Source organism: Cynocephalus volans, chromosome 17 (assembly GCF_027409185.1).
Source record: "Cynocephalus volans isolate mCynVol1 chromosome 17, mCynVol1.pri, whole genome shotgun sequence".
NCBI classification, from domain to species: domain Eukaryota; kingdom Metazoa; phylum Chordata; class Mammalia; order Dermoptera; family Cynocephalidae; genus Cynocephalus; species Cynocephalus volans.
Window position 1 is genome coordinate 2120007 of NC_084476.1, and position 16907 is coordinate 2136913.

General features: G+C 63.0%; 2 protein-coding genes across 3 annotated transcripts in view; both read left to right on the forward strand.

Annotated features, from left to right (window-relative positions):
- QSOX2 (quiescin sulfhydryl oxidase 2) overlaps positions 1 to 4307 on the forward strand; it is a 35381-nt gene extending 31074 nt beyond the window's left edge. The window contains exon 12 of the mRNA XM_063082480.1: positions 1393 to 4307. Within this exon, the coding sequence (XP_062938550.1) occupies positions 1393 to 1937 (545 nt within the window). The 3' untranslated portion in view covers positions 1938 to 4307. The remainder of the gene's footprint in view (positions 1 to 1392) is intronic.
- A 1503-nt stretch (positions 4308 to 5810) lies between these two features.
- On the forward strand, positions 5811 to 13024 carry LHX3 (LIM homeobox 3). 2 transcript variants are annotated; one of them, XM_063082586.1, is made up of 6 exons: positions 5811 to 5898; positions 9682 to 9853; positions 10518 to 10720; positions 11308 to 11459; positions 11598 to 11766; positions 12606 to 13024. In XM_063082586.1, exons 1-6 carry the CDS (start codon positions 5811 to 5813, stop codon positions 13022 to 13024), a joined length of 1203 nt encoding a protein of 400 aa, XP_062938656.1. The 2 variants fall into 2 exon arrangements, with proteins under 2 accessions (XP_062938656.1, XP_062938655.1); XM_063082585.1 differs by lacking the exon at positions 5811 to 5898 and adding an exon at positions 7416 to 7509.
- Positions 13025 to 16907: the final 3883 nt, after the last annotated feature.

The window sequence follows — 16907 nt, forward strand, 5'->3', positions numbered from 1 at the left end:
CAGTGTCGCTCCTGGCTTCTCAGTCTCACACAAGGACTCTCCGACGGCCCTTGGTTGGTCTTCGTGTGTTTGTGCCCACATCTTCTGCAGACAGCCTCCTGAAGGGCACAGCCTGGCCACCGCCGGGCTGTGCACCGTCCCCTCCTGGTCCACATGCAGCACATGCGTGTAGTGAGCAGACACATGTGCAGCCGTGAGGGGCCAGAGTGGAGCATCTCTGTGGTTTTCTTTGCGTCTGCTTCTGGGGGCACTCGGGCTCACGAGGCATCAGCAGGTCAGGCGAGGGTCCCGAGTGCTGGGCAGCAACGTGTGCTGCAGCTCTCTGTGCAAGGAGGGCTTGTTTGGTCCTGGCGTGGGGTTAGCAGAGGGATCCTGAGCTGGATGGTGAAGTGGGTTGTCCACACCTGCATGCGGATGTTTGCTGACCTCCGTGGGGGGCCAGGTGCCTCCCCTTAGTGGTGCTTCATCAGTGTTTACTGATCAAAGAAATGAATGAGGGGCAGAGTGGCAGGATTCAGGAGGCAAGGAGTCCAGCCCCCTGCGGGTAGTGACGGCAGTGATCGCTGAACTGTCTTTTGAAGGGTGGTGGAGTAGTAGGTATCAAAAACCCTAAAAATGTGGGCACTCTCTGAATCAGATTCCACTTCAGAAGTCATCAGGCGAGTGTGCAAAGTTGTGTGTGCAAGGCTGTCCTGGCAGGATTGTTCACATGGCCGTCCACAGGGGCTAGTCAGATAAACAAGGAAATGCGTGCTGAGGGGCTGTGCAGGCAGCAGGAGCGCCGGGGCAGATTGATACCTGTGAGCTCACAGCTGCGGCTGAACCCAGGTACAGCAGCACGTGGTGTGGCCTCTCCCGACGAGAGACCTGTGTGTGTCTGTGTGTTGAAGATGATCTTTGCTCATCCTTCTGCACATCACTAGTTCTTAGTTTTCCAACAGTGAGCGTGCATCACTCCTGAAATCTGTTTTGGGGATCCTGAAAGGATTTTTAGGGTCCAGGAAGGGCCAGTGTGCCTGAGAAGCAGTGGGAACACAAAGACAGTGAGTGTCAGACAGGGGTGCCCTGGCAGCCAGCATGGCCGGGGCCTGGGAAAGGGCAGACAGGTTCTGCGGGGGCAGCAGCACAGTGGGGAGAGCTCTGTGCAGCCCGGTTTGGAAGCGCAGTGACTGGGTGGACTGGAGCAGGTGCGGTTGGGCGAGTGGCGGTGGGGCCGAGTGTGGACAGTCTCTTCTTTGCTTGCAGGCTCAGAGAAGAGGACACCGGCGGGAGGCTGTGGGAAGAGAGCTGGGAGGGGCAGGAGGAGATTTGGCAGGACTCTGGAGCGGCCGAGTGCCGTGGGGTCATGTCACTGATGGCCCTTTCTCCACACGGCTCTTCCTTTTCTCCCAGGCCATCTCAGTGAGGATCCCAAATTTCCAAAGGTTCCGTGGCCCACTCCGGACCTCTGCCCGGCCTGCCACGAGGAAATCAAGGGCCTGGACAGCTGGAACGAGGGCCACGTACTCACCTTCTTGAAGCAGCACTACGGCCGCAGCAACCTCCTAGACACGTATTCTGCGGGCCCAGGAGATTCTGGGGAAGGAGGGGCTGTGGCCGGGGGGGATGAGGAGGGGAAGGGGCTCACTCCCCTGGGGAACGCCCCTGGAGACCAGGACACCCAGAGTCTTCGTCCTCCCAGCGGGCCAGGCCCCAGGCCCCACCTTGCAGAGAGCTTGCTTCACAGACTAGACATAAAACTCCAGAGTCCGCACGGGTCTGGGGCCCACAAGGAGGCCGAGGCGGCCGTGCCTTTCCTCGGGGTCGGCTTCTCCAGCCTGGACATGAGCCTCTGTGTCGTGCTCTATGTGGCCTCATCCTTGTTCCTGATGGTGATGTGCTTCTTCTTCCGAGTGAGGTCCAAGCGATGGAAGGTCAAGCTCCAGCCGCCTGTGTAGCACGCCTCGCGGTGCGACGGGACAGGACAGCGGCCCCCCACGTGCCGCCACAGCACCAATAGTTATGATCAGGGATTCTGTAAACATGTCGGGCCTGGTTTCACATCGCGTTTTCCAAGTCCTTGTTGTCCAAACACCCTTTCCACGAGGGAAGACACTGGGCGTTTTGTTGTGGGAATATTTGCATTCCTGGCATATGCAGTCTGCTCCCTTTACAGATCCTACAGCAAAAAGATTTCTGTAGTTTTACTCTTTTAGATCTAAAAAAAGAGGGTGGGGAGTTGAGGCCGAAAGAGCACAGTGCTCCCCACACGCGTTCATCTCACAAGACTGCGTGTCTCATTCCGCAAGGCCTTGTGTTTGTATTTGGAGAAAAACCAACCCCCACCCCCACCCCAGGAGGCTGCCAAGCATTTTAATTTGGCCACGTGGTGATGCAGAGTGAGCCGGAAGCACAGTTGGCCTTTCCAGATGCCTTGCTGTCCCCAGCTGCCCAGGAAGTGGGCTGGACTCTCGGCAGTCTGTCTGTTGCTTTGTGGCTGTCTGGTTGTCCTGCTGAAGCAAGAGAGCTCAGACCCAGAGAAGGAAGGGTTTCCTTGTTGTCTGCACGCTCTGCAGGGGTTCTCACTTCACACGTGGAGATCTGAACGTGCAGGGCCAGGAAGAGCCAGCAAGCTTCTGGCAGAGTTGCTGCCTTCCAAGAAATATCCCCAGAGGCCACATGGAGGAGCCATGGGGTGGAAGGTGCAGGACGGCCCATTCTGTCCTCAGAGGCAATGCCTTTGTTTGTTTGTTTGTTAATCTGTTGACAAAAGAGATTTAAGTAGATGAGGGCCATTCAATCCACCTGTCCAGGTGGGCAGCTCTGGGCCAGGGTGTGATGCTGGGAGCACAGGCTCTCCGGTGGGAGTGGAGGGGAGGGTTGGTCTGCCCTTGAGGGGTGCAGTCCCCAGGTAGACCTGGGTGAGCCCTGTGTCATTTGTGTTCTCCGTCACCTAGCACCAGATGAGGCACCCACAGGTCCTGCTGTTGAACTTGGCAGAGGTTAAGGGTGAGAGGTCACAGCATCCCTCAGAGTGGCTTGTGGTGGCCAGTACCATGAGCTGTTTTGAGAAGGGTCCCCACATGGGCACTGGGCTCCCAGGCTTTGGTAATTATTATTATTTTATTTTTTACTATTTAGTAATTTAAACCCATTGTAAATCCCAGAACACTTTTGATAAATTTGCCTCTGAAGACTGAACAAACAAAACAAACGTGCTACTTCTGGAACGTTTGTGTTAAGACCCTTTGTGGCTCCTGGCTTGCCTCATGAGCTGCTTTTTATTTGGACAGACAGGTTCAGGTGTATTTGCCCATCTGCGTGTGTGTGTGTGTGTCTGTGTCTGTCTGTCTGTGATAGTTGTAAATATTTTTTCCACTTTGTCTATTTTATATTTTATACTCATGTGTTTCCTAGTTACAGTTGATCACGTGGGTGTATTTATAAGACCACTGTAATACTGATGTTACTGTTGCAGCTTGAGAAAAAGTCGACAGCTGATCCCTTGAACAGCTGTCATGAGCATGGCTGTCCGCATTGGGTGGAAGGATCGGGTTGGGGAAGGTTGAGGACAGTTGCCGGCTGGTGAGAGGAAATGGCCGGATGCCTTGGGCTGCTGCTTCTCTCTTCTGCCGCGAGAGGTTTCTCCTTTGACGCTTCTTAGTCACTAGAAGCCTCTATGTTTTACCAAACTTGAGCTTGTCTTCGTAGCTGGTTGTATGCGTGGGTTATGATAGACACTGTATTCTTTCTCATTCGGCTTGAAAACCAGCAGGTTTACACATAGGAGGTACTTCGAACCCTTAATTAAACTGCCTTTGGTTCCTGTCGGATGCCTTTTTTCCCCTAAAGCAAGTTTCTTTACCTGGTGTGAACTGCGACGCCCTTGGAGCACACCACTGTGTGTTTTAGCCTTTACAGAAGCCATCTGGGGCAGTGCTAGCTTTCAGGTTTAGTTGTCATATTGCAGTTTGAGGCCACCACTATCTGGGGGACAGGAGTGTGACTTCCTGAGGGCAGGAGCAGACCGTCAGCAGCCACATGTGGAGCCGCCATGGAGGAGGGGATGTGCCAAGATGGCGACAGGGATTGTCTTAGTGCCAGTGAGACCACAGTCTGGCCCCTCACTGCGCCTGCTCAGAACTGCACACCACCGTTAGGCAAGGTTTACAATCTATTTTATGAAGTTGTAAGTATTATAAGAGGTATTGAGACTAATGAATATAATAGTTCAGTAATTTAAATGTTTATTTATTTTTAATGGAAGGATTTTGATTAAAAAGAATCTAATTGACATGGAAATGCTGATGAAATTTCTTACCTGCAAGGAAAATGAACATTTTGTATTTAAGTAAACTACAATGTGCACATTTTAAAAGAATAAAGAAATCTGACATTTGAAAAAATTGTAGTTCTTTTGAAATGTGATCCAGCTCGACCATTGAGAGTCGGGGTGATGGGGGGGGGTTGCAGAATGGACCCTTCTTTCCTTTCTAGCGTTTATGGACTAGACATCTGAAATTCTAGAATTCTTGTATTGAACTAGAGGCTTTTTGGAAGATATCCCAAGGGTTGGATAGAAAGTGAAAGGTGGAAAATCAATTATAGATTATCTCCTTGGAGCTGACGTGGACTGAGTGACAGCGATAGGACTGCACCCTTAATCTTACACAATAGATTAACATAAGTGGCAACTGAGATACACATAAGTTATGCTATTTCAAACGCCCCAGAGGCAGGCCTGTTTAAGGGACCCTCTGGGGACCCCCCAGCTCACGCTCGCGGCCAGCCCACTCAGCTCACTGCGCTCGGCGTCAGTTGGATTTGGTTTTGCTAAGGTGCCCCTCTGTTGCCCTAGGTATGAATGTCCCAGTTTTGGTCCTACACTTACAAGGTCGGCAGCCAAATGGCTTGCCCTGACACTGTGTGTGCTCTCGGACTCAGCTGTTTTGGTTTCTTCTGCCCCACCCCCGTGTTTGTTTTTCCGGTGCGGAGGGCTCCAGTAGCCGACCCGGTGTTCGCCCTTCCCCTTCCCAGCCACGCTGTGTGGAGGCCAGTAGGTAACTCCATCCCTCGGCTTGTTGCGGGACCCTCCCACCGAGAGGGCACGGGCAGCCCTGGTGTGCCAGCGGGCAGGGCACTGAGCAGATGCCAGCCTGGCTCAGTGTGTGTGTTGGAGTCAGGGTCTAGGAGCCCCTGCCCGGACTCCTTGTGGGCAGCATTCCTGTTTGGGGAACTGCAGGTGCCGGCAGGTTTGAGCACAAGAGTCCTTTCTCCTGGCGGCCCTGTGTTGGGGCGGGCGGGGAAGGGTGCTGAGATCTGGCCAGAAGTAGGGTTTTGAGTGGGAGGCGTTTGTGATGGAGGAAAGTTTCTCCAAGTTAGCAGCCCACAGTTGAGGGGTCCTGAGCGTGCCTGCAGGAAGGAGCCTCAGCGGGGGCCTGGGCTGGAGGTTTCTGGCGGGCAGCGAGGGTCCACTCCCGGCCTGGGCGCTGCCTTCCAGAAGGCTGCGAGCCCCACGGCTCAACGCCCGCTTGCTGCGAATCCCGGCACCTCTGGGGCCGTCCGGAGCACAGCCCGGAGCGGCTGTGGGGCGGGGGCGGCCCCCAGTCCCGCCAAACCCAGCGCGGGAGGGAGGCGCTGGACGCCGCCACCCAGGCCTCCGGTGGCAAGGCGGGGGCGCGGGGCGGGGACAAGGCGGGGGCGACGGGGTCGGGGAGGCGGGCGGGCGCCTCCTTCAGCACCGCGGACAGCGCCAGCCCCAGGGTCTGCCTGGGGAGCTCCCAGCCCTCTGGGGACGCGGCGGACGGAGCGCGACCTGACCCGCGACCGCGATGCTGCTGGACCCGGAGCTGGATCGCGACCGAGACAGGCCCGGGGCCCCCGCGGCCGCCGCCGCCCGCTCCCTCGGCGGCACTCGGGGTAAGACACGGCGCGCCCGAGGCCGCCAGCGCGGGCAGGAGGACGCCGAGGAGAGCAGCGCACGGGCGGCAGAGGCCGACCGAGGCACCGGCCGAGACGAAGGGGGCCGAGGAAGTGAAGTCCGGAGAGTCTGCGGCCCGCGAGACACGGAGGCGGGAAGGGTCAAGGGGAAGCCCTGGGCACAGACCCCGGGTAGCCTGCGACGGAGCCGGCCGTGGCTGCAGCGGAGGCCCCCTGGGGCCTCACACGGGTGGCTGCGGGTGATGGGGCAGGGTGCAGGCTGCCAAGTCCCCCAGAGCACATGCCTCTCAGCGCCCGCGCGCCTCCCAGCAGGGGACCCCGGGCCGCGTCTCCCGCCTGACCCACCCTCCCCAAGGGCCATTCCGTTGCCACGGACGCTGGGAAATGACGGAGGCATTGTTGGCGTGCAGGCCAGATGCCCACCAGCGCGCGGCCGCTGCCGCCTCGGCCTGCTGCCCGCCCCTTCCCCAGCCCAGCCACGCGGGCCCGCAGCCCGCCTGTGCAGCAGCTGACGCAGGCCCACAGCCCAGTGCAGCCGGCTCCCACTCGGGCCCTGCCTGTGTTTGCCCTGTCCCTTCTAGGGTGACAGGTGTAGTGTAACGCCAAGGGGCAGCGCCGGCCACAGAGAAGCCGCGCTCGAAACTGAGGTGTCGGGTCTGCTGGAAACGGGCGTGGGGACCGCTCTTCTGCACTGGGTCTTTCCAGGCCTGGGCTCTGGGAGCTCACAGTCCAGAAGACAGAGGCAGGGCGGACAGCGTGCTACTGCCAGCCCCCGGGGAGAGCAGCCCGGAGGGTGGCACCCGCCCGCTAGTCCCCCAGCACCTCCCGGCCTGCTCCCTTACAGAGATCCGCCCGCCCGCCTCAGCCCGCTCTGGCCACAGTTCCAGGGCTGGGGTCCCACCGCGTGTGGAATCGAGGTTCGGGGTCGCCTCCGGCGGCCTTTGCTCTGCTGTGCGGCCTTCGACGCGACACTTACCCTCTCTGGGTTTCGCGTTGCGCTCCTGCCCGTCGGCTCCAGCTCCCGATGCCAAACCTCAGCAGCTGGGGGCCCGGCTCCCTCCCTGATCCTTCTCCCAGGATCCCCGGTCGGTCCTGCGGGCAGGAGCCTGAGCCTCAGCCCTTGGCCAGCGCCGGGGCAGGAAGCTGTGGGGCTCGGGCTCGGGCCTGCAGACAGCCCCGACCCAGGTCCTCCCTGCCAGGACCTGCCCTCTGGTCGGGCACGCGGGGCAGCGTCTGGGCCCCGCAGGTCCCTGCGCAAAGGCCCTGCGCTTGTCTCGGCGACCCCGGGCCCCGCCCCTGTCGCGGCCCCGCCTCCCGGCCGCTCCGCCCTCCGCGCTGCCCGAGGCTCGGGGCCCCGGGGCCGCCAGCGGGCGGGCGCAGCGCCCAGCAGCCCCGGGAGTCGCTCGGACTCCGGCTCCGGGCCGCTGCGATCGCGGTGTCGCGCAGCCCCGGGAAAGTTCGGTGCCACAGAGGGTCGGCGCCGGGCGGCGGGACCCATGGAGGCGCGCGGGGAGCTGGGCCCTGCTCAGGAGCCGGCGAGCGGCGACCTGCTGCTGGCGCTGCTGGCGCGGAGGGCGGACCTGCGCCGAGGTGGGTGCCCCGGCCGAGCGGCTGCACTGGGGGAGCCGGAGGTTCTCGGGCCTTTGCGGGCCTGGCTGCGGAGGCCGGCGGGAGCTAGGGGCCCTGGGCGGGAGTGGGTGCGAGTTTGTGTCGGGGCCCCCGGCGCTGCGTTGTCGGCTGTGTGGTCGTGACATGGCACTGCTCGGGCTGGGGGTCCTGGGGCGGGGAGGCTCCAAGACTGGCTTAGGACCGCTGCAGCCCCGAGCCCATCTGGAGGATGCGCAGGGAGCAGTGCAGGGCCCGCGACCGCGGGGCAAGAGCGTCCCCAGAGGGCCTCCCATCCAGATCCTCCCCGCTTTCCAGGGGACTGGAGGCAGAGGCAGGGGCCGTGGTCCAGCCGGATGCCGACCGTAGATCCCCCCAAGTTGGATCTTGGCGTCTGCAAAAAGCCCCGCTTCTCCCGGGCCCCAGTTTGCTGAGGGCGTCAGACCCGCTCCCAGCGCTTTGGCTGCCAGAGAACGTCGGCAGTTCTCGGGGGTCCGGCCGGCGACACCCACAGCACGGGGAAGGAGGCTGCAGGCTGGTGGGGAGTGGGAGGGACTGAGCGGGAGGGGAGCGGTCACCTCCGGCTGCGGGGTCTTGCTGTCTCCTCTGGTTTGTTTATTTTCCGACGGTTCCGGGAGGGGTTGGCCGCAGGGGGTGGGAGGAGGTGGTGGGAGGCGGAGGAGAGGGAGAGGGGAGGCGGGCCGGGCTCAGGAGAGCTGGCGGGACGGGCAAGGTGGGCGCCGGGGCTCAGGAGAGCTGGCCGGACGGGCAAGGTGGGCGCCGGGGCTCCCGCGGCCGCGCCAGCGCTGGGAGTAGCAGACCCCGCCGAGGCAGGCGTCGCCATGCAGCGTAAGACCAGGGTCTCGGGGGCTTCGCAGGGAGCGCAGGGCGGGAGGGGGAAGCTTTTGCCCGACGCGGGCTCCGGGGTGGGCACGGCCGAGCCGCTGTCCGGGCCGCGGTGCTGAATCCGCGCTGCGCGGGCCCCGTCCAGCCACCCAGCTCTGGGCCGAGCGTCCTCGCCGCCCTGCGATCGCTGCCCGCGATGGGAACCTGGGCGCGCTGCGGGTCCTCAGGCTCGCAGCCAGGGCCGCGGCTTTGCCAGACGCGGGCCTGCGTCCATCGCGGGTCTCCTGCCACTGCGGGAGGGAGGTAGAGCCCCTTCCCGTTCCCTCCCGTCCAGTGCGGGGCCAGTCTGGAGCTGGCGGGGTCCACAGCCAGACGGGCGAGTGTGGTGAGGTGGGTGCGATATTGGACTAGGTCCCAGCTCCTGCGTGTGACTCTTCCCGAGGCCTTTTCTAAATCGACAGGGAGCCTCATGGAACTGGGGCTCCCCAGGGCACCCTCAGTCTTCCCCAGCCTGGTTCTCCCCGAGGCCTGCAGTCCTGGGCTGGGGGAGCAGAACTGGTGAGAATCTGGATGTTTGCGCAACTATGACTGGATGGGGAGAGAAAATCACCTACTGTGTGCTCCACTCCCATGTGTGAGCATGAGAGCAGTGGGTCCACTTGCCCATAAATACTCCTGCAGCCCCCCAAAATGGAGAGGGCATTGATTTTCGCCTCAGAGGCCTGCAGACAGGGCCGCTGGGCTGGGCGGCCACACTTGCAGGGAGTCTCTCGAAAGCATCAGCCTCGCTCCCAGCGCTTTGGCTTTCAGACTCTTCACTGTGCAAAGTAATGAAGGTGGTTAGGCGCTGGGTGCCCCACACGCTGTGTGTGCCCGGCCTCTGGGTGATGGTAAGAACCTGTTGTCCCATTTTCCAGCCTGGCTTCTGAGAGGGGTCCCTCTGGGTGGAGTTTGCATCCCAGTTCCACGTGTGCCCTTCTTTGCACTGAGAACATTTTGTGATTGACAGTATTTGGCCTCATGGAATGATCTGGGCCTCTTTCCTGCTCACAGACACATTTCTACACCTATTTCAGTTTTCCCCTTAGCTGCTGCCAGGCCATGCGGTGCCCACAAACTCCCCACACTTGAGGAGTCAGGCAGCGGCCCAAGCCGACTGGGGAAGGGGATGTGCAGGGAAGAGGGGATCCGTCGGGAGCTCTGGGACCCAGGGGCAGGAGAGGAGCCTGGCTCGAGCTGCGGTGGGAAGGCAGCTTCACGGCCTACAGTCTGTGAGTTGCCTGTGACCCTGGCGGCTCCTCGTGTCCACAGAGATCCCGCTGTGTGCCGGCTGCGACCAGCACATCCTGGACCGCTTCATCCTCAAGGCTCTGGACCGCCACTGGCACAGCAAGTGCCTCAGGTGCAGCGACTGCCACACGCCGCTGGCCGAGCGCTGCTTCAGCCGGGGGGAGAGTGTGTACTGCAAAGACGACTTTTTCAAGTGAGCCCGGCTGCCTGGGTGTGGGAGTGGGAGGGACGGGGCAACGGCTTGTTCTCCCCCAGGGAAAGGAGGTTGGGGTGCAATCACCCCAGGAACCCCCACACACACACATCCTGGCATAATGGCAAGTCCTAAGCCCCAGAAGCCTGCGTGTCTCCAGGCAGATTCCAGCCCCCTCCTGACACCCCAGGCAGGCACCCTAGGGTCCAGCTGAGCTCAGGATTGGGCCTCTCCATGGGCACTCCCTGGGTGGCTGGGCCTGGCTGGAGCATCAGCAAATATTTGAAGAAAAAGGTAATTTATTTTGTAAATCATGGAAGCAGCCATTAAAAAATATAAGCCCAAATTTGTGAAACTCTATTGGACTCACTCCCTCTTAGACTGGTCTTGTTTTTGTCCCTGTGCTGGGGAGTGGGGGGCTCTGTCCCTCTGGATTCACCTGTCCCGGACCCAGCACCGAGCGCTGGCTGTGCTCCCCGAGGTCTTCTCCGTAGCACACGTGCGGCTCTTCCAGGGCTGCCGGGCCCTGACCAAGCGGCAGGACCCAACCGAGCCTTCCTCCTGGGACCGCCCTGCCGGGCGCCGCGCTCGCGCTCGCCAACCCGCTCCGGGCGAAGGAGCCGCCCGCGCTGCCGCGCTGAGCCGCGCCCTGTGCGTCCCGCAGGCGTTTCGGGACCAAGTGCGCCGCGTGCCAGCTGGGCATCCCGCCCACGCAGGTGGTGCGCCGCGCCCAGGACTTCGTGTACCACCTGCACTGTTTCGCCTGCGTCGTGTGCAAGCGACAGCTGGCCACAGGCGACGAGTTCTACCTCATGGAGGACAGCCGGCTCGTGTGCAAGGCGGACTACGAAACGGCCAAGCAGCGAGGTCAGTGGAAGGGGACGACGGTCACCCCGCCTGGCCTCGGCGGGACCCAGCCCCCCACCTTCCTTGGCTGTCAAATGGGGCCCAGGCCAGTCCCGGCCGGGGCGCAGGAAACCCTCCCCTCCTCAGCCGCAGCGCCTGGCCTCCGGGCTGGGGCGACAGGGACACCACGACCCCCGGCCCGGGAGCGGGGCGGGGACGATGCACAGACCCGGCGCTCAGGAAGCCAGCACCGGTGGCCTTAGCAGGTTCTGAGCGCAGGGAGGTTGCTCGCAATTAACCAGATGGTCACCCCTTGTCCGATTATCGCCCTAAACTCTTGACCCTGGAGACCCGGCTTTACCCACACCCCTAAAATAAAGGGGACCCCGTGGGAGGGGCGGGCGTTTGCCAGGGGAGAACCGAGGCTGCGGGCGCGATCAAGGGCGGCGGGATCCAAAATAAAACAGCTTCTGCAGCCGACCGTTCCCGGGCGCCCGGCTCCGCGCTGCAGCGGGTCGGCTCGGGAGCCCCGGCCGCCGGGGGCCGGGCCCGGCTGGGGGCGCGCTCGGCCTCACCGCTCCCCTGCCCCTGCCCCCGTCCCCGAGCAGAGGCCGAGGCCACCGCCAAGCGGCCGCGCACGACCATCACGGCGAAGCAGCTGGAGACGCTCAAGACCGCCTACAACACCTCGCCCAAGCCGGCGCGCCACGTGCGCGAGCAGCTCTCGTCCGAGACGGGCCTGGACATGCGCGTCGTGCAGGTCAGCGCCGCGTCCCCGCGTCCCCGCGTCCCCGCGCCTCCCGCCCGACGCCTCCAAGCCGCCGACAGAAGCCGGGGGTGTCCGAGAGCCCGGCCCGCGGCGGCCACTCACCGCGTCCCCCGCGCCCCCGCGCCCCAGGTCTGGTTCCAGAACCGCCGGGCCAAGGAAAAGAGGCTCAAGAAGGACGCGGGGCGGCAGCGCTGGGGACAGTATTTCCGCAACATGAAGCGCTCCCGCAGCGGCGCCAAGTCGGACAAGGACAGCAACCGGGAGGGTCAGGACAGCGACGCCGAGGTCTCCTTCACCGGTACGCGAGCGCGACAGCCGCGCAGCCCGGCCGCCCTGGGCGGTCTCCGCGGCTCGGCTCGGGGACCCTGGAGGTCCGGACCTCCCGGTGCCTGGGCTCGGGAGCTTTACTTCCAAAAGCGTCTCACTGCTCCACCCTGGTCCCCATCCCCAAGCCCTGTCGATTGCCACTCAGGGCCACCGCCCTGCCCACGGTGGGGGACGGAAGCCCTGTGACCTGACCTGTCCCTAAGCGGGGCTTTCTCACGGGGAGAGGGTCCGGGTCATCTCTCTTGCAATGATTTTTAGGAGAACGGACAGCACATTTGCGGGTAAGTGATGGAAAGTCCCTGCTCCTTGGAGTTGGGGGTGAGGGACCACCCGGAGGGGAAGCGACGAGGCTCCACCGTCCTCTGTGACATGGATGGTTTATTTCGTTTTCTGGCACCAGGGACATCCCACCTCCACCCCTTAAAGTCCACCCTCATGGAGTGCGTGTGAGAAACCGTTTCACCCACCCGGGCTCTCTGGGCTTAAATTTCTGCATCTGCAAGATGGGGGTGGTGGCATCTGTGCCCGGGCTGCCTGGGGACCATCCTGGAACCCTGGGCCCTGGCTGGGCTATCCCTGGTCCCGACCCCGCCAGCAGTCCTGCCGTTCCTTAGACACCCAACAGGACTGAGCGGGACAAACTCAGGGGTGGAGGGGTGGGGGAGGGGCAGAAGGCAGCCATAGGTTCCGAGAGCAGAAGGGCCTATGCCGACCTGTTGTGTGACCCCTGCACCTCCTGGAGGGGACACTGAGGGGGACCACAGGTGGAGGGGGGCGGGCACTGATCAGAGCCCTCTGCTTCCATTGCAGATGAGCCATCCATGGCTGAAATGGGCCCGGCCAGCGGCCTCTATGCCAGCCTGGGGGACCCCACCCCGGCCTTGGGCCGGCCTGCGGGAGCCTTGGGCAGCTTTGCACTGGAGCACGGAGGCCTGGCGGGCCCAGAGCAGTTCCGAGAGCTGCGCTCTGGCAGCCCCTACGGCGTTCCCCCATCCCCGGCCGCCCCACAGAGCCTTCCCGGTCCCCAGCCCCTCCTCTCCAGCTTGGTGTATCCAGACACAGGCTTGGGCCTCGTGCCCTCGGGGCCCCCGGGCGGACCCCCACCCATGAGGGCGCTGGCGGGGAACGGACCCAGCTCCGACCTTTCCACGGGAAGCAGCGGGGGTTACCCTGACTTCCCTGCCAGCCCTGCCTCCTGGCTGGACGAGGTGGACCATGCTCCGTTCTGACCGAGGCCCCTGGCTCCACCCAGCACAGGACATGAGGGTCTTGGCCGGCGCGGGGCTGCGCTCCCCATTCCCCAAGTCCCGGCCCCCCTCTGACGGGAGCAGGACCAGGACGTCAGGGAAGGCTGGTGTCTGCGGAGCCCCGCGCTGCACCACTCTAGAGCTGTCCCCCGCCGGGCTGAGGAATTATTTCACTGGGTCTCTCCTCGGACACAGGGCCGGCCCGCCTGGTGGCCGCCCAGTAAGCTGGTGACTTGTTTTGTAAGCTAATCTCTCCCCTTTATCGACCAATTAACTGCGCACTTGCTGTTTCTAGACATGAAATGTCACCCCCCACCGAGGCCAGGACTTTGGGCTGGGCCTCTCCCCGCCCAGACTGCCACAGCCCTCAGGCTGGAAAATGCTTTAATTTCTAACATTAAAACTAATGGTGGTTGTGCTTTCGTTTTCCAGGCTCCGTATGTCTCTGAGTTGTTAACTCCTTGGCCCCCACTTTAGGTCAGGGATCAGCCTTGTCCGTCCAGGCAGGGGGTGGTGGTGGGGTGCAGGGTGGGATGCCACACCTGTGTCCTCCATGTCACTGACAAGATCCTGGAGAGGATCTCTCCTTTCCCCAGGCCTCTGGAGGTCCCCTGCCAGCAGCCCCACCTTCCCCAGGAGCCCCTCCCCAGGTCTTGACCGTTCCGTGCTGTCCTCCTTGAGCACCCCTGTGGAGGAGGCGGAAATTCCTGGGGTGCCTCCTTCTCCATGATCAATTCTTTAAGCCCATAAGTAGCTTCCCCTGCCCAGCCAGATTGTTTCAACCCCTCCGCCCAAGTCACAAGCCACCCTCAGGCCCTCCGTGTCCAGGCTATGCCCAATGTCGAATGTCGTTGCCAAACAGCCTGCCCTCCCTGTCTGAGCTGGCTCTGCCTGCCCGGGATTGGGAAGTCTCCCGCCGCCCACCGACAAGGCTGGGGGCGCTGGGCTCCTCTGACCCTGCCCTGCCTCTTCCATCAGATACTTTCAAAAGACATTTCTGGGCGGCAACCGCGGCTGTGCCCTGACGCAAAGGCTGGCCGGCGAGTGAAAGTCATTCCCGTGATCTGAATCACCTCCAGCTACCTGCTGGTTCTGTGAATGTCCCGTGTCTTTCATTTATTCTCTGGTGATCAGCTCTTTCTAAGACTCCAATAAATTTGTCAGTTCCAGTCGATGGGAGGTCCGCGTCTTTCGTGGAGCTTGGGCGGGCAGGGCACAGGTGAGTGGGGTGTCGGGGGTGGTTCTTGGAAAGTTGAGAGGCGGCGCTGGAGGAGCTGCTGTCTCCTTGCTTGGGCTGGCACCTGTGTGAATTTGGCTCCCTTTTGTTCCTGGATCTTGGCTGAGCTTCTGAGCACTGAAGATGTGGAAGAACAGATTGTCCATCCATGATGTCCAGGGAGCTGCCCGCTGGGCCGGGGAGTGTGACGGGGAAGGCTCCGCGTGCTGCTCACAGCTCAAAGCTGGCCCCAGCCCTGGGACGGGCGTCCTGGCATCAGCCGGTCAGGCGATTCAGGCACATGCTCACGGGGGTCTCAGTCCCAACCTGTCTGCTAACTTGCTGTGTGACCCCGAGCCTGTGATTTAACCCCTCTGAGCCCTGCTTTCCTCCCTGCAGAGAAGACAGTGGTGACAGCCCCCTCAAAGCACAGACTAAGGCAAGAGTCGAGGCACGTGCACTTCCCACCTCGCCCCCAAAGTGAGTGCTCAGTGGAGGGAGGTGGCAGGAGCACTGGGCAGGGTCCCGCCCCTCCCCCCGCCTCTTCGTCCTCTCTGAGGGTCTCTCCCTGGGGCAGAGTAGAGGCTGGAGACAAGAGTCCCTTTTGGAGTCTGGGTGTCCTTATTTCCCAGTGGAGAAGGTAGGGAAGTTTGGCTGGTAGGAGGGGCCGGGGGAGTGACTTCCACAGGGGACCTTCAGGTGGCCTCCGTCCCCCCAGTAAAGGCAGGGAGCCGCCTGCAAGGGAAGCTGTTTGAGCTGCTGCATGTGGGTCTTCCCCCTTCTCTGCCCCCCAAGACTCCCCAGGGCCGGCTAGTATTGGGGGTGCTGGTTGGGACCAGCCGTGTTTTGGGAGGACTTAAGGCACAGCCTTTCCCGAGTTCCACAGCCTCTTCCTGTGTCCCTCCCCACCCATCTCACAGATGAGGAAGCTGAGGCCCCGGGAAGGGAAGGGAAGGGACGGTCTCCAGCCCCTCCAGGCTTGGGGGTCAGCGGCTGAGGCCCGGCCCTGATGGAACTCTAAGGGACATCGCAGAGGAAGAGCTGTCCTGGCCGCCGCTGGCCTCTGGTGTCTACCAGGCTCTGCTCATGCCACGCACGTGTTTCCAGAACCTGCTGTGTGTGGGGAGACTGGGGACCAGAGAAGGGACGGGCCTGTCCCGGGCTGGGGGCCCCGCTGGGGGAAGGCGGAGGGGGCGCTGCCCTCGCGGTCCCCGGGCCCGAGCACGTGGCCCGCCCAGAGGGACGTGGCCGACAGTCCCCCGAGGCCTCGCAGCCCCTCGGTGTCCAACGGAGGCGCGTGGGGCAGCCCCGGGGGAAGCGGGAGACGCGCGTGTTGAAGATGCGGGAGACAAGGGCCCCGGCGGCCACTCGGTCTGCGGGGAGGGAGGCGACCAGAAGAGCTGACACTTGGCGGACCTGGCGCCTAGGGACGGCGACCCGCGTGAGCGGCGGGCGGGTCCTGCAGCCCCGCGGTGGGGGACAAATCCTCCGGCCGCGCCCGCCCCGGCCCCTCCCCCAGCCGCCCGGGACCTGTTAGGCAGTGACAGGTTAATAAAGTGCTAAGTGTCCCCGCGGGGCCCCCCGCCTGTGCGCCGCTCCGGGCCGAGCTCGCCCCAGCTGGCGGCGCGTCCATAATCCCGGAGCCGGTGGCCGCCCCCGCCTCGAGTCGCGCGCGGGGCCGCTGCGGGGGGGGCTGCGTCAGGGACCCGGGGCGGGGTCAGCGGGGTCAGCCAGGGCCTGCCCGCGCCTGCTCCTGAGGCCGGCATGGCCTCGCGGGCCTCAGTTTCCCTATCTGAACGGGGCGGGCGCGAACGCAGATACCCGGCTCCAGGCTGCGGCCCCGGCAGCCCCCCGCCAGACCTCAGGCGGAGAGAGACCTTGGGCTGCGGGGCCGTCGGCAGGACCGGGGCTGGGAGAGGCGGGAGCGGGGAGCCGTCGCGCCATCGTCCGGGGCGGGTCGCAGGGGCCGCGTGCAGACGACTCACGGCCGACTGGGGGGTCCCAGCGCCCCGTGTCCGCGGAGCCCGGCGGAGGGGACGGCGCGGCGGGGACGGAGCCGTTGTCCTCCAGCTCGTCGCGCTGGCCGCGGCAGGACCCCCGGACCCCGGGAGCCCGGCCGCAGTGCTGGCGGCGCCGCGGCGCTCACGCTCGGCTTGTTCACCTGGGAGTCCGGCCACGTGTCTCATCGTTACACGTGCATTCGCGGGGGACCCGCAGCAGCGCCGCTGTGTCCCCGTCCCCGCCACCTGCCGGGCCGGGCGGGAGCAGGTCGGGAGGGTCCCAGTCCCCAGGCTTGCCCGGGTGAGGAGCCGCACGGATAGATCAGCGGCTCTGCAGAGAACCGGGCCGGGGCGCTCAGGCCCGGGCCGTGGTGATCGATTCTGTGAGCCCGTAATTGTTCAAATTACTCTGAGCAACATAAAACATTAATTTTAAGAAATTTAATAGGAAAAAGCTCTTTAAACCCACCACGAGATAAATGACACTCAGTACGGCGACCTCTTTCCATACCTTGGTGACATTGAATAATCTGAGAGTTATTTACATTTTCATTCGTGGTGGAAAATGTTGACAAGCGTTTGGCCGCGGGCGAGGCCGCCACCGTGCGGGGTGCCCTCCCCCTAATTAATGGGGGAGCAGCGACTTCAT

What these genes read in the sequence shown, in the direction of transcription:
- LHX3 (XM_063082585.1), top strand. Translation starts at nt 7,416, where the DNA reads ATGGAGGCGCGCGGGGAGCTGGGCCCTGCTCAGGAGCCGGCGAGCGGC. An exon ending in CGAAACGGCCAAGCAGCGAG is followed by an intron (nt 10,721 to 11,307) that starts GTCAGTGGAAGG and finishes GTCCCCGAGCAG; the next exon opens with AGGCCGAGGCCACCGCCAAG. An exon ending in CGCCGAGGTCTCCTTCACCG is followed by an intron (nt 11,767 to 12,605) that starts GTACGCGAGCGC and finishes CTTCCATTGCAG; the next exon opens with ATGAGCCATCCATGGCTGAA.